The 16,003-nt window shown below is 32.6% G+C and overlaps 1 protein-coding gene across 1 annotated transcript in view; it reads right to left on the bottom strand.

Moving 5' to 3' along the window:
- Positions 1-16,003, bottom strand: part of LOC102803394 (A disintegrin and metalloproteinase with thrombospondin motifs 18-like) — a 97,522-nt gene that overhangs the window by 25,498 nt on the left and 56,021 nt on the right. Inside the window, exons 4-11 of the mRNA XM_085500101.1 lie at positions 14,025-14,244; positions 12,137-12,336; positions 10,520-10,603; positions 9,498-9,657; positions 7,670-7,775; positions 2,703-2,843; positions 1,443-1,596; positions 582-890 (exon numbers count right to left, since the gene is read on the bottom strand). Of these exons, the coding sequence (XP_085356227.1) occupies positions 582-890; positions 1,443-1,596; positions 2,703-2,843; positions 7,670-7,775; positions 9,498-9,657; positions 10,520-10,603; positions 12,137-12,336; positions 14,025-14,244 (1,374 nt within the window). The remainder of the gene's footprint in view (positions 1-581; positions 891-1,442; positions 1,597-2,702; positions 2,844-7,669; positions 7,776-9,497; positions 9,658-10,519; positions 10,604-12,136; positions 12,337-14,024; positions 14,245-16,003) is intronic.

Raw genomic sequence — 16,003 nt, 5'->3', positions numbered from 1 at the left:
AATTGTATTGTTTGATCTATTTCATCAGTATCTAAGCAGCTATTTACAAATAAGAACCATTATGTTTAAAGGAACAACACAGTCATGGGCCTCTATAGTTAATCTCACTGAAGCAAATGTTATTTTAATCCTCATAATACATTTGTTTTTTCCATGATTTGTAGTTCCATGCTTTAAAGCGCGAGAGTCGGCGCGCTGCGCATGTGCGACATTTGTGTTGATAAACATTGATTTACCCACAATCCAATGTGCTCTTCTAATGGCAATCACTAGTATGAGGTTTTACCTGAGCGCGACATGCACTAATTACCGTCGGTGACTCGTTCGATACCTTTTAACTACCTAAAAATACCTAATTAAAGCTTGGTAACGTCTCAGTTTATACTTGTTGATCTGCACAACAGTCAAAGTCGCCATCTTTGTTTATATGAGACCCATATATCTAACACATGCGTGGCGCGACGACTACCGCGCTTTAAGCTAATCAACAAGCATTTGAGATGATTACCTGGAGTGCTTATTATACAGGACAGAATAGTTCATGAGAAAAACGTTACTCAGAGAAGGTAACTTAAATTTACCTGTATATTACACATTCTGTAAGATTTACTATCTCCTTGGCAATACCTTCCACCGTATTGAGGCTTGGGATTATTGCATTCTCTTTCTTTGTATGTTATACCGCCCCCACAAGTCCGGCTACATTCACCATACTCTGCATATGCCGACCAATTCCCATGAATTACAGATGGACCAGCGTCACCGTAATTCACGCAGACTCCACGTCGACACCATTTACTATGGCCGCATGATGTCCCTTCTGCTGCTGGAAGGAATTTCGTCTCGCACTGTCTTTGATTTTTATGGCACCAGAGGGCTTTACACAAACTCTAAAAAACAGAAATGACTTGGTTTTAGAAATAACAATGTTGAAAACAATAATTATTTCGTATACATAGACTATTTGCAGGTTTGTAGTGAGACAGTGCAGGGATTTGTTAGACTCTGTCAGCAAGTACCAACTAGAGAGATTATTAACCTTTTCACCACCAGACTTTCTCACCCAAATTTGTCTGCATATTTTTTTTACATTTTTCAATATCTCTGGAAATGAACCCTAATTTTGGATTTTCAGTTTTGACTGAATTTTTCTATTTTTGTTCAAATCTTCTGAAGGAAAGTGCAGACTATAAACTGGACTATTTTGTGAATTTGTGATGAAAAGAGAGAACTGGTGGTGAAAAGATTATACTTACTTATCGCATGAATTCATGTATTCTACAATTTACAAAGAATATTTTTGTTATTTTCAATTTTCACTACGGACAAAGAAATACATATAAGATATCTAAGACAGCGAAGAAAGATAGATACTGGTATACCTACACAAGTCAGACATCTAACATTGAAGAAATACCTATAAAGAGCTTACATGCAGATACCTTTCCGAAGTCAAAAGTGCAGAGTTTAGCACTTTCTCCAAACTGCCATTTACATTGCATATCAGCATCGTAGAGTTCCCCAGGTAACTTGGCAGGAAATTCATAGCCAGTAATAGCAGCAGGTTGGTCCAGTAAGCATACTGCTTTGGAAGAACTACAAAGAAATGTACATAAATTATCTAAAGTCAACAAATTGTTTGGGTGGGTCCTAGGTAACTATATAGTGCATAGAAAATAAACATTCATTATGCAGAATTCAAACACTGCATGACGAAGTTTAGAAATATGAGATAATTTTTGTAACAAATTTAGGAAAAAAAAAATAACTGAAAAATTCATTAACCCATATTTAAAACTTTTCTTTTTAATTTCCTAAAATTTGTGAAATTTCTTTTTGCCCTAATTTATTACCCATTAATTAGCAAAACTAATACTCTCCCTTTTTTTTATTTTTTAAAAATATAGTTTTTGACACATTGTCTCATTACTTAAATAGGAACAAATTTTCTAATTGAAGGGGTCATGTTTTACTTTTACCTTTATAGAGTTCCATACTAGTATTAATTCCATAATCAACATACAGCAATGTCATGTTTATCTTAACAATTTGGTCTGTGACCACAATTTTTTTTCTTTCACATATGACCTTGTAAAGCAATAACTATTATATTCACAAAGTATCAGTCAAAGACTTTCATAAAACTGTATTGATCAACCACAAAAAATGAGAGAATTAAATTATTTAGCTCTAGAGGGCGCTGTACTATTCAGTTTCAAATAATGCATGACAAGCACACAAAGTACAGAATTAATACATGATATTGTATTGAAACATTAAACCATAAAATTTTATTCGATTAGCATTTCAATGGGTTATTGCATGGTTGTATCATTATCCCTAAAACAACTCAACAAATTGAGCAAGTTTGTTCAGAGTTATCTAAGTTGTGCCCCTCTAGAAATAACAGCTCTGAAGATGATAATAAGCCACTATTGTCAGAAATTTCCAAGAACATAGGGAAGGCTCACACAACAAAAAATGATATAAGCCAATTCAGAGGCTACATACATTTTAGATTAACAAAGTTACATGTCATATTTGCACATAGAGCATTTTTTGTAATACAGCTAGTTACAACCATGTGCAATGTTTACACTTTTAATCGTGTATAGCATTCGATTTCCATAGTAAAAACAATGGCAGAACAATGATAGTGTCGCATAACAGCTACTGTACAAGGAAATGATGAAAAAGCTTACCTCAAGAAATTTTCAAGATATTCTCTGCTACATTGTGACCATGAAAAAATACCATTATTATTTCCTGTCATTGTCGGTGACATAATATGACCACGTGATTTACTACAGTCATTCCCTTCTCCATCATGTATCATACCAAAACTGAAATGAAAAAAAAAAACATACGTAAATGACAGAGGTACATCAATGTCTAAAATAAGTCATACTTTAAAAATCCAACATACAATAAACACATGTACAAGTGTTTTAAACAGTAATTTAAGTTTCAATACATGGACCAACATGATTTGATACCTTTGTCTTGCATGTACGTCAATGAACGAGTTTCGAGTTATAGCACCATCAGTCAGTTGTTGTGCGAGAATGTGGTTAGGGGTTATTTCTAGCTCACACAATTTATTGACTTGTTTTCTTTGTTCCTTGTGTTCTGATCATCTATCGCTGGTTTAAGCGGCAAAATCAAATATCCTATCTACATTTGTATGCAGCTGAAATTGGAGAGTTTTTACACGATTGTGTGCAAGTTTTTAAGGTAACGACAGAACTCAAAACTTGTCAATTGGGGTTGCACATCTCCTAGAGCAAACTTTGACAGGGACTTTACAACAAAAACTTTGCTTAATACAATTGAAACAAATATTACATAGGATGCATTCTTAGAATACATGATGCAATGTTACCACAGAAACAAATATTACATAGGATGCATTCTTAGAATACATGATGCAATGTTACCACAGAAACAAATATTACATAGGATGCATTCTTAGAATACATGATGCAATGTTACCACAGAAACAAATATTACATAGGATGCATTCTTAGAATACATGATGCAATGTTACCACAGAAACAAATATTACATAGGATGCATTCTTAGAATACATGATGCAATGTTACCACAGAAACAAATATTACATAGGATGCATTCTTAGAATACATGATGCAATGTTACCACAGAAACAAATATTACATAGGATGCATTCTTAGAATACATGATGCAATGTTACCACAGAAACAAATATTACATAGGATGCATTCTTAGAATACATGATGCAATGTTACCACAGAAACAAATATTACATAGGATGCATTCTTAGAATACATGATGCAATGTTACCACAGAAACAAATATTACATAGGATGCATTCTTAGAATACATGTTGCAATGTTACCACAGAAACAAATATTACATAGGATGCATTCTTAGAATACATGTTGCAATGTTACCACAGAAACAAATATTACATAGGATGCATTCTTAGAATACATGATGCAATGTTACCACAGAAACAAATATTACATAGGATGCATTCTTAGAATACATGATGCAATGTTACCACAGAAACAAATATTACATAGGATGCATTCTTAGAATACATGATGCAATGTTACCACAGAAACAAATATTACATAGGATGCATTCTTAGAATACATGATGCAATGTTACCACAGAAACAAATATTACATAGGATGCATTCTTAGAATACATGATGCAATGTTACCACAGAAACAAATATTACATAGGATGCATTCTTAGAATACATGATGCAATGTTACCACAGAAACAAATATTACATAGGATGCATTCTTAGAATACATGATGCAATGTTACCACAGAAACAAATATTACATAGGATGCATTCTTAGAATACATGATGCAATGTTACCACAGAAACAAATATTACATAGGATGCATTCTTAGAATACATGATGCAATGTTACCACAGAAACAAATATTACATAGGATGCATTCTTAGAATACATGATGCAATGTTACCACAGAAACAAATATTACATAGGATGCATTCTTAGAATACATGATGCAATGTTACCACAGAAACAAATATTACATAGGATGCATTCTTAGAATACATGATGCAATGTTACCACAGAAACAAATATTACATAGGATGCATTCTTAGAATACATGATGCAATGTTACCACAGAAACAAATATTACATAGGATGCATTCTTAGAATACATGATGCAATGTTACCACAGAAACAAATATTACATAGGATGCATTCTTAGAATACATGTTGCAATGTTACCACAGAAACAAATATTACATAGGATGCATTCTTAGAATACATGATGCAATGTTACCACAGAAACAAATATTACATAGGATGCATTCTTAGAATACATGTTGCAATGTTACCACAGAAACAAATATTACATAGGATGCATTCTTAGAATACATGATGCAATGTTACCACAGAAACAAATATTACATAGGATGCATTCTTAGAATACATGATGCAATGTTACCACAGAAACAAATATTACATAGGATGCATTCTTAGAATACATGATGCAATGTTACCACAGAAACAAATTTGGATTGACAGCCATCTTAAAACATAGCGGACAAAACAAACCACTAGCGGGAGACTCATAGTGAACACATTGACTTTACAAGCTAATTTTGCCAGACCAAACGTCACATACCGGTACATAGAGACAATTGTAGACACACATTAAGCACCCCATCACACCCCATTGTGCAATATGCAAACTATACAACACATCAAAATTTGAACAATTGTGACTCTTTAAATTTAATAGTATTTATATACGTAATATATCATTTTAAAGTTATAACCTAACAGACAGACTGAAATCCAACACACCAACCAATGATTTAGCACTGACATCAAGATGCACACACAAAATTCAAGAAACATTTAGTTTAAAACAACGTGCTTTCAGAAACACCAACCAGTTATATATTGCTTTGAAATAGACGCTTAGTTAACAATATTTATAACTAACGAACCAAGCGATGTAAACTGCGTAATTCAACCTATAAACACAAAGAGTCAAATCGTTGCTTCTGTCCAGTTCTATTCAGTAAATAATCCATCTATTGCAATTTACAAGACTAATAAAAATACTATAAAACGCTGGACAAAGTCACAGATAATTATGAGATACCAGCAGTGTCAAAAGTCAACAACCACAAACAGTCAAACTTAGAATATTTTCAATGGCTAATAATTATTGTATACTGTTTATCTTTCTCCATATCAAGTTTTGTGATATTATTTGATGGCGTTCATGGAAACGATATTTTGTGAGTCAATGATACTAGTCTTGAAGATTCTGAATCAAATGTTCACTTCTAAATTTTCCTGAATTCATGAATACGCTTGCAAAAAATAAAGCTGTTTACTGTACAGTATCACATCACAAAATAAAAGCTGTAATTTAAAAATACTTTATTTTAGGTGGAATAAAACATTTTGGGTGTTTTGTATGGATTTTATTTTCACTAATTTAATCCATCAGGATAAGTACATGTATGTGGATGATCATAAGCCACATAGGTCATGAAGTCATACACAGACACCGGATATAAACCATTATCGGCAACATTGAGTGCCTACTACAACTCTTTATAAACAGATCATTGTCAAGTTCTAGCAACATACTTCAACCAAAACCCAGTATTCAGTGTGTTTACGTAAACTACTGATGATAAACATATGTAGTATATGTTGACTTACTGTTTGGAAATCACTGGAAGTTACTGAAGTTGACAAATTAGACCATGAGTGTATTGAGGTAATTTTAGCAACATGTGCTCCAGTACTGTAAAAGCATTTATTTTCAATGACATTTAATTTTGATATTTTGACGTTTTGAGCAATTTCACTGGGTTCATGAACTTGACTGTGAAACATTAAGTTCTATTGTTATTCTACATGTTCACATGAGTTTGATTTTAAGTGAATTTTACTTATCAGCAAAAAAAGGGAATTTAAAAATCAACAAATTGTTATTGCATTTACTGTACTGTAAAATACTTTATTTTCGCTTGGAATTTATTTTCGCTGAAAGGATGACTCAGTAAAAAATAAAATCCAGTGAATATCTTTTTTTTTCTATATTTCACATTCAACTCATCACAAATCAATAAAAACAAGATCAATACAAAACACCCAAAAAGGCTTTTCAGCGAAAATTAATTCCAGCAAAATAAAGTATTTCATTATGTCAGCCAAGATACAGCCAGCCAAAGTGCTATATAATCTAAATGGGTAACTGCCATGATTCCATGGTGCAATTAATCCCAAAAAGAATTGACTAGCTTATTCATCACTAAGATAGAATAACCAGTTATAGTCAGGAAACAACATGAAAAAGACATACCAGTATACAATGAAATATCTATTGAGAACGGAAAGTAACTAACTTTCAAAATAATTTCATATTTATTGATAATACAAGTATCTCAATTTGAAAGGCTTCAGTAAATAGCAGCCACATATAAATAAACTCTTAATACTAAACTTAAATTGTTGCTTACTACCACGCCGCGGCACTGACAACGATGTAAAACTGAATAGCAAACAAATGTGGACTCTTAATCTTGTTGTTTATTAGAAGTGATAACAGACCAACGCAGACTTCCTGAAATGATTTGATCGTAATAGCCACTGTGAAGTGATGATGTCCATATTTATAGTTCATAGTACAGCACACATAATCAGTGCATTTATTTTATGAACTTACATTTTATTACCATACTGGCTCAGAAATTAACTTCCATTACTAGAATCTGACCATACAAGATCTTTGCAAGAATTTGTATATATTGGAAATGTGATGAGATAGGTGCAAGCAAATTAGTGAGAAAATAGTGAGACTTTGATCAGATTTTAAGTTTCCTCTTTAATTTGCATTAAATATAAAAATATTTTATCAGTGATAAATATTCCTGTCAAAATTTTGTAGAAATTTGTAATGTACCCATATCTCTTGGATATTCCTCAAATTGCAAATAATCCTCCCTTAAAAGGAAAATAAAGTATTTTATAGTAAATCAAGTTTCATTTACAAACAGTATGCCTGTAACAGAATTGATTTTGGAGGAATCTGGAGTCAAAATGGAATCCCCCAAAATCAATTTGTTTCAGTTGACTGATGGGAACGTCATAACAGCATAAAAATCACTCACTTGTGTCCTGATTCATGCGCTATCGTAAATGCTAAACCAAGTCCTGTATCTTCGTTTATTGTACAGCTACGATATTTACTACACATACCATTAATGGGTGCAAATCCTGTAAAAAAAAAAATTAACTATTTTTTTAAAATATTCTGATTTTTTATTTATTTATTCTGATATCACCAACAGAAAAACAAATCTGCAATCTTTGCTCAAAGTCAAAGAATGAAGTAGAAGATGAATACCACTTTGTCACTACCTGCCTTTTTTACATCGATCAAAGACAGAAATTATATGAAGAAGCCAGAAAACAAATAAATGATTTCACAAATTTGACAGCAGAAGTGAACAAATTCATAATAATCATAGGTAATTAGAACACTGACATGAATGTTGAATTAGCCCAATTTATAAAAAAAAAAAATTGATCATGAGATAGCAACATCTTCTTCAGAAGATTGGGACAAAAATAGCCAATTTTTTGGGGATGAAAACTAAACATTTACCTAAATTTTGTGTTGTTTTCAAAATTAGGATTCATTTCCAAAAATATTGAAGAATACAAGAAAAAAATGCAGAAAAATGTGTGCGTCTGGTGGTGAAAAGGTTAGGCTTACTATGTGCGAGCATGCATGTCTGTAGTGATGTATTCAAGTTGTAGCAGTAGTTTTTTATGATGTGCTAATATTTCGTCCTGAATTTAGTCTTTTTGTTCAACATAACCATTTTAATAAATCAAATAAATCTTAATTATTTCCTTTTTTTCTGTACTGTATTCCCACAAACAATCCACATAGGTGTACAGTTTATATAAGATGAGGTTATTACATGTACATGGGTACTGCAAAATATGCACAAAGACGTCCCAAAATGAGCTTACTGATGAATGCATATCATAGGTCGTCTACTACACATACTTTTCGGTAATATTGTAATAACCTTATCTTTGCAATCCAAGCACTTGACTGAGCAAAATGGGAAATATTATTGGAACTTTGTTTTCCAAAAATGTCTGTCACCTTGAAAATACCATGGAATCGTTTCATATTTGAAATACAAATTTTGCTAATTAGGTAAAATGTGAATATGGAGAGTTTCCCAATCAATTCCAAAATAGCAAAATTTCATAGTGAGAAAGTTTCACAAGCACATGTGGACCTTAAATTAACCAACATTCTACCAAGTCAACTAGGCCTGATCACAAGCACATATAAACCTTAACTGCATCTGTGAATGAATCTTGACCAGTGGATTTAGCCTCTCCATCGAGTCTGTGGCACAATCTCTATGCTATAGACTTGGGCCTAATATAACTGAGCATTCCAGACATTCAAACGCTTTCGGCGTTTGATGGGAAATGCATTTCACTGTCCCGGCATTCACAATTTATTCACGCCTATTACGTTTATACACAATATTTATTAATAATAACAGATTAATATTATGTACGACCGACTGACGACAGTCTATCTATGCTAGTGAAATCTAAAATATGTATAATATTGACACATTCTAACATCACCATGATACATGTACATTACATGTTTGCATAGTTGAATAAATTTGCAAATTTTTGTGTCAGATGACAATTGTTGTGGAAACTGTTTTTCATTGATTTATTGTCTCTTGAGAAATAATTGATAGTAACTAGATTTCATTTACCATGCACAAACACTTGGATTAAACCTTTTCATCACCAGAATTTCTTGCCCGAATTTTGCAGCACTTACCGGGGTATTTCTTATATTTTTCATAGCGCGTACACAACACAATGTGTGTAAAATAAGGAATACATACACATGCTGCACGACGACCAACGCCATTTAAATATACTCACCAAGGGTATCACACGGTTCGTTTTTATAAGAACAGATATCCATTCCAGTTAGAAGTATAGCGTGGTCATGTCGAGAACCGTTTAAACTTTGTAACGTTGACTGCCACTGACAAAAGCTCTGCAATGAGTGGTCTGCATGATTGCTAATGGATAAACCCGCCTGTGAAATAAATATTATATTACAGTTACCAAAACTTTTCACTTTTTCAGAATTCCACTTCCATGTGTGTCATTATAATGGAGCAGCACTCTGACCAATAGCGTGACAGCAACTCATCTCCAAACTCTTACAAGCAACAAGTTGTTCTTATCAGCTTTTAATGCTTTTAATGCTTTCAAAAAAGTATCAGTCATCATATTTTATTATTTAGCCAATTACACTGTATGAAAAGTACTTAGAACGGAACACAGCATACAGACCAGTGCAGATTAATTGTTGAATTACAAAGTAGAATTAGCGCCTACATACTTTGTTCATTAGAAAACACTAGGATAATAGCATAACATAAATCAAGTTAAAACACACCAGTACCGGTACAGTTTTTGTCTCATTGATACCAATTTTTTTATATTGATCTGTGTACATGTATTAGTATGTGCAAAAGTTGTTTTGTAAATCTACATTGATGTCAAAAAAGTTCTACTTGTCAATACATATCCTAATATAAATCAGCGTGTTCACTTTGAAAGATGCTTGACTTTTGATTACCACCTCGATTAAAAGTCTCTGACATTTGGAGAATAACCTCATAACCTTGGTCAGTTACCAAATTCACTGTTCTCTGGTGAACTTAATGCACAATCAACGCTCTGAGCAACACTGTTCTGTCAACTCAATTTATTGAGTATACTGATTATGTAAATTAGTTTAATTAATATGCATTTAATATGCAAAAAACACATATATTTGATGAGCAGTATCTGTGAGCAATGTTTTTTGGGGGAATAATTTTTCGCTAATTAATCAAATATAATAAAACACAAACCTTGTTATTGCATGTAATAAAAAATTATCTACTAACCTGTGCGTCCTCTAACAAAACTAGACTAACTAAAGCAATGTCCACAGAATCACCAATACTGCCATCTTGAAACAAGCTTGATACCTAGAATGTGAAAAATAAATTACGCATTCTAACAGGTTGAACAGATGACCTGCTTAGATACAACCAGTCTGACAGACCTTGGCGTCACTGAAGACTAAAAACACAGACTTAATTTATGTCAACATTTATTTCTATATATATGCCCTACAACTTCCCAGATTAGCACATTTATTCAAACATGTTTTTTTTTTGAACAAATAGTATGATGTAATTAGGTTTATCACAACGGGTGATTTCCTATAGTAATAGATACGAGGCATGTTGGTATTCAACAGAATTCCTCATTGCAAACTTTAAAACAATATATTCGCTAAACAGAAATTCCAAGATTATTTTACGGGTGTAAAAGACTGCAAGTCAATAATTGTAGAATATGAGGAAAATAAAAATGGCTAATTATAACGTTATAATGCAGAATTGCGCCGAATCTTGTGAAAATCTGTTGTGAATACCGTTGATAACATCACATCATGGTATCTTATAAAACACTAGTGTATTTTGGCTGAAATATCTGGCTATATTCTCTTGAACAAATTGTTTATCTGACAACAATTTAACAATCTTCAATGTTGTATTTAAAAACGGAACCAAAGTCATTAGAAAATAGGGCGCCCTCTCTCACAAAACCAAGTTGGTACTTTGTTTTTCTTAGCAATTACCGGAACTATTACATTTTCAACACAGTCTATTAAGTTGCTTACAACTAATACTGTAGAATACTTTATTCCCGCTTGGAAATTTATTTCACTATTTTCACTGAAGGGATGCTACAGTGAAAATAAAATCCAGCAAATATACTTTTTTTCCTATGTTTCGCATTCAAATCGCCAAAAATCAGTGAAAATAAATTCCATACAAAACACCCAAAAAGCTTTTTCAGCGAAAATTAATTCCAGCTAAAATAAAGTATTTCACAGTACTTTTTTTTAAATTTTCTGAAACTATTCAAAGTTATTTCCTGTGGCTGTCTATTTGTAACAGTTTTCTAATAATGACTCTCAGTATGTATTTTGACCAATCATCAATGGCAATCAGAGTAGGGGTTAAATTAACACTATTCTCGGAGGCCGAGCTACCCCACAGAACGTTCTATGTTGCTCGAATGCACACCACTGTACCATGTACATTGTATTTCTACGAGTTCTGTGCGATTGGCAGTGGAATGCCAGTTGAATTGCTGGTGAAAACAGCATAAACTCAACTTTGAAGTAATCCTGAGCAACCAAATTTAGATATGTTGCACACGTAAGGAGTAATTTTGTTACCCAGTGCAAGAGAGTTTTAACAAGTAGCCCAAAAGAACAATTTTGTGAGAGGTTGTTCTTTGTTTTCATGTCCGCTAGAGAATAGAGAAATTACAAAGTCATTGTTTCAATGGGAAACAAGTTCATGTACCCCTTCTTTTTATATGTATTTCACTAGTTAGTTATTTAGTATGTCCTTATAGCTATTCTGGTAATAGTTTATAGGACATTTTAAGTAAATCACCACAACAGTGTCTTTTTTAATCAAAAAAAGGAATAAAATAATCACCATATTAAGAACAGTTAAGACATAAGTAGTAACATTTTCCGATCCATGATTTTCCAGCATCTTCTCATCAACAACAACTAAAGTTTCAACTGATCTGGACGTAGGTATCTCATTACTACCAATGGATCTTTTCTCACGTATGCCACCATCCATATACTCATCATTCAAAATAAATGGCTTCGTTGGAACATGCGGTTGATCTGAAATTTAAAAATAAATTGAAATCATAAATTATTGTTATATTTTTTTGAAAATAAAATAATTTTGCTACTGAGTTATATATCTTGTAATAAAATACTAGCATGGTTCTCTCTATGAATCGATCACCTTTAGACATCTAAAATAAGATCTCAGAAGAAAAAAAAACTTGCATCTACACCACAATGTGTATTGCCAACATACATGTACACATATAAAACTGTATCTCCTAGAACATGAATGGAGACATTCTAGGATGCAGCCATACTAGCTGCTAGTTGGTCATATTTGATCAAATCAAAGCCAAACTGCAGATGTATACTGTCTTTATACCAAATGTGAAAGAAATCGGTCAATTCATGTTTAAGAAATAGTTCATGCCCCATGCACTCACTATACAAAATCTGAATTAATAGTTCTTTGAATAAAAACTTCTTCAATACAATACTTCAATTATTGTCTTGATAGCTTTAAAACTACGGATCAATATATGTAAATATGGTGGTGCATACTTGTCCATGTCTTGCACAATAATTTGATAATTCAAGGGAGCAGTCTGAATAAAAGTTTCACATTGTGTTCATAAGAGTCTGTAGCCGTGGTATTACAGTAGCCACTTACAACTATAAATCAGGGCACTCAAAAATTGAGAGAGAGAGCAGTTTCCAACACAATTGTCAGCGGACACAAGAATTTACAAATTTACTCAACTACACAAACATGTAATGTATGGTGGAGATGTCAGTAAGTGTCAATATTACCATATTTGACATTTCACTAGCGCAAGATACAGAGTGTAAACATATTAGTTATAAATGTAACATTAACAGACAACATTGCAAACACTTGAGTCGATGCATAATTTGTTTGCAGTATATTTCTTAGTACTGTAAAATCTGTATTTGAAGCCGCGGCTTCTATTAAAATGGTACAATTCAACAGAGGGGATGCGGCTTCTATTAGAGCATATACACATATGAGAAATGATGAATTTTTGGTTCTCAATTGTTCACAAAAAATGGGTGCGACTTCTATTAGGGATGCAGCTTTTAATACAGATTTTACGGTACATGAAGTATCTGTCCTTTCGTTCACCTCAAAACGTATTTATTTCACTCCAAAGTGGCATATACCCACCACAACCAGAAACATTGCAAACAATTTCTTGTGTGTGAGAGTAAATTGGTTTAGTTGAAGCCATAAATCAAGTTATTTTGATTTTTCAAAATGGAAAAAATTATAGTTTTGTCCCTGGTCAGTGCAAGTATTAATTTATGGGGGGGGGGGGGTTGTCTAGCAGGGTGTTGGCTGATGCAGCTCCACTGTTTGATATAGAAAACAAATTGAATCAGTCTTTATATAGCATTTTTGAGGTAACAAGTAGGTAGACAAATTGAAGTTATCAACACTGATTGAAGAAATGTGATAGAGAAATGACTCAAAATCAATCTGACAGAGATCCATTCCACAAACGTAAACGTAAAGTAGTCTAGCAGTTTCCAGTAAGAAATCCAATATAGCATTTTTTCAACAAAAATTACAGGAATATTCACCTTAACTATAGAATAAAACTGAGAGAGCACCACCCAAAAAACATATCAGAAGGAGCATCAGCACACCCTTTTGTGGGATCCTCAGAACCAAAAAAAACAAATTTTATTTTTTAGCCTACCCTCACCACTATACTTACATTTTTTTTTCCTGCCACAGTAATGTTGTTTATGAGAATTATTTGAATGAAACATCTCTCCATGCTCTTCTGTATTTCTGAGAACTCGATGTAAGTTAGATCTCTTGTACAACATATGAGGTTGATGCTCTGTTTCTTGATTAACATTATGAACTGTATGTAAATGTACTGGCAGTGGCTCTAGTAAGTAATCTTCATCCTCTGTCCTGAGTAATCCTCTCTATGAATCGAAAAAAAAAATTCTTTATTGTGTCAATATAATTTACGGAATTCCTGGATTTCACCTTCAATAAAAATAATTGTTATATACCAGTCCTGACATGCAATTTATGTCTGTTGTGTCGGATATTATTTAATTCCAGACAGCCATGTAAGGTATCCATAATTTGCAAATTGTTGGGACATTGGATACTTTTTTTTAAATACAGTATTTGCTCTAATTGTCTCCATGATAATTTTTTTAATGATTCGGTATGCAATCCACTGTTGGTTCACATGCACTTCTATTTGAGATGTGCTTCTAATAGAGTAAATACAGTATTCAATTTACTCTCATATTGATGCTCTTAACATTATCTATTTCGACATAGCCACATATCCTAATTTTTTATTTGTTTGGACAATTACTTTATTTTCACTTGAAATTAATTTTCAGTATTTTTCGCTGAAAGGATAAATCAGTGAAAATAACTTTTTCATTATGTTTTTCCTTCAAATCACCAAAAATCAGTGAAAATAAATGCAATGTTTTTTCAGCGAAAATTACTTCCAGCTAAAATAAAGTATTTTACAGTTTATTATCAATGATTGATTCACGATATATGATATTCCAAACATTCTTTTATTAAAACATCCAATAAACATTTATAATTTTTACATAATTGGGACATAAAATTTTTTATACTTTTCCATTATTTTAAACAATTTTCTTGTCATTATTTATTCAAGACAGCCATAAATTCCTACTTTTTTTGTTGTTGGGAGACCATTTTTAAATGTGTGACTTGTGTATATGTTTCCAACATTATTTACCGTTCTTTATAAAAATATGATATTCATATTACTTAAAATGTTTGAATTTCATGTAAATAAACAATGTATTTTACACGCGTTGTATACATCGCTATGAGTCCCATATCGAACAGGACACGGCACGACGACCACCGCCCTCTAATGATTTACCTATGATCTCAAATCTAGCATAGCCACCTTTTCTCATACAGTACATTTGGGTTTGGTATTTGTGGAAGGAACCAAAAAGAAAATAACCCACAGCAGCTATATGTTGTTAACAGGATGAGATGCAGTATTTAACTGGCAGTAAATACAGCATCAGTTTTAAGAATACTGTGATGTACTTTTGAACTCAGATATTTGAACATAGGAATTTTATCCTCAGAGAATACTAATTCAACCAGCAAGACAGTCAAGGACATTGTCAGCTTTCTAAAAACAACACATCAATCACAAGCATTCATGTACACCAAGACTTATTACAACCAGTGTATATTTTGACTTACTGCAAGCAACCTTGACTGACGGTAGCCTGTGATAAGAGAATGGGGGTCCCTGGGGTTAAAACATTGATTTTACAAGTACAATTAAATTAGCTTGGGGATAGCTACCCAATATCTACTATATTAAATAATATTAACAGTGTTTGACATTAACTGAACGTCACAAATTTTAAACAATTAATTTAACACTTCGTCAAAGATATCAGAAGAATGGGCTACAAAAAAAAAAGCATTAAATTTAATTTCCAATTGCTCAGAAAGAATAAGGTGTAACACTAATATCATACCCAAGGGTTGAACCATTTTGCAATTGGGGGTGGCTGCAACTGGCTTGGAAGATTCAAGCATAAAAGTCTTCAAACAGAATTCCTTAACACTTTCACAGCCAAAGTCAGCTATGTCACCATTTAAAAAAATACTTGTTCCATCAAATTTAGAATTTTTTGACAATTCACAAACTAT

The sequence above is a fragment of the Saccoglossus kowalevskii genome, chromosome 6, assembly GCF_978046115.1.
Source record: "Saccoglossus kowalevskii chromosome 6, keSacKowa6.1, whole genome shotgun sequence".
Taxonomy (NCBI): domain Eukaryota; kingdom Metazoa; phylum Hemichordata; class Enteropneusta; family Harrimaniidae; genus Saccoglossus; species Saccoglossus kowalevskii.
This window is presented reverse-complemented; position numbering and strand designations above follow the sequence as displayed.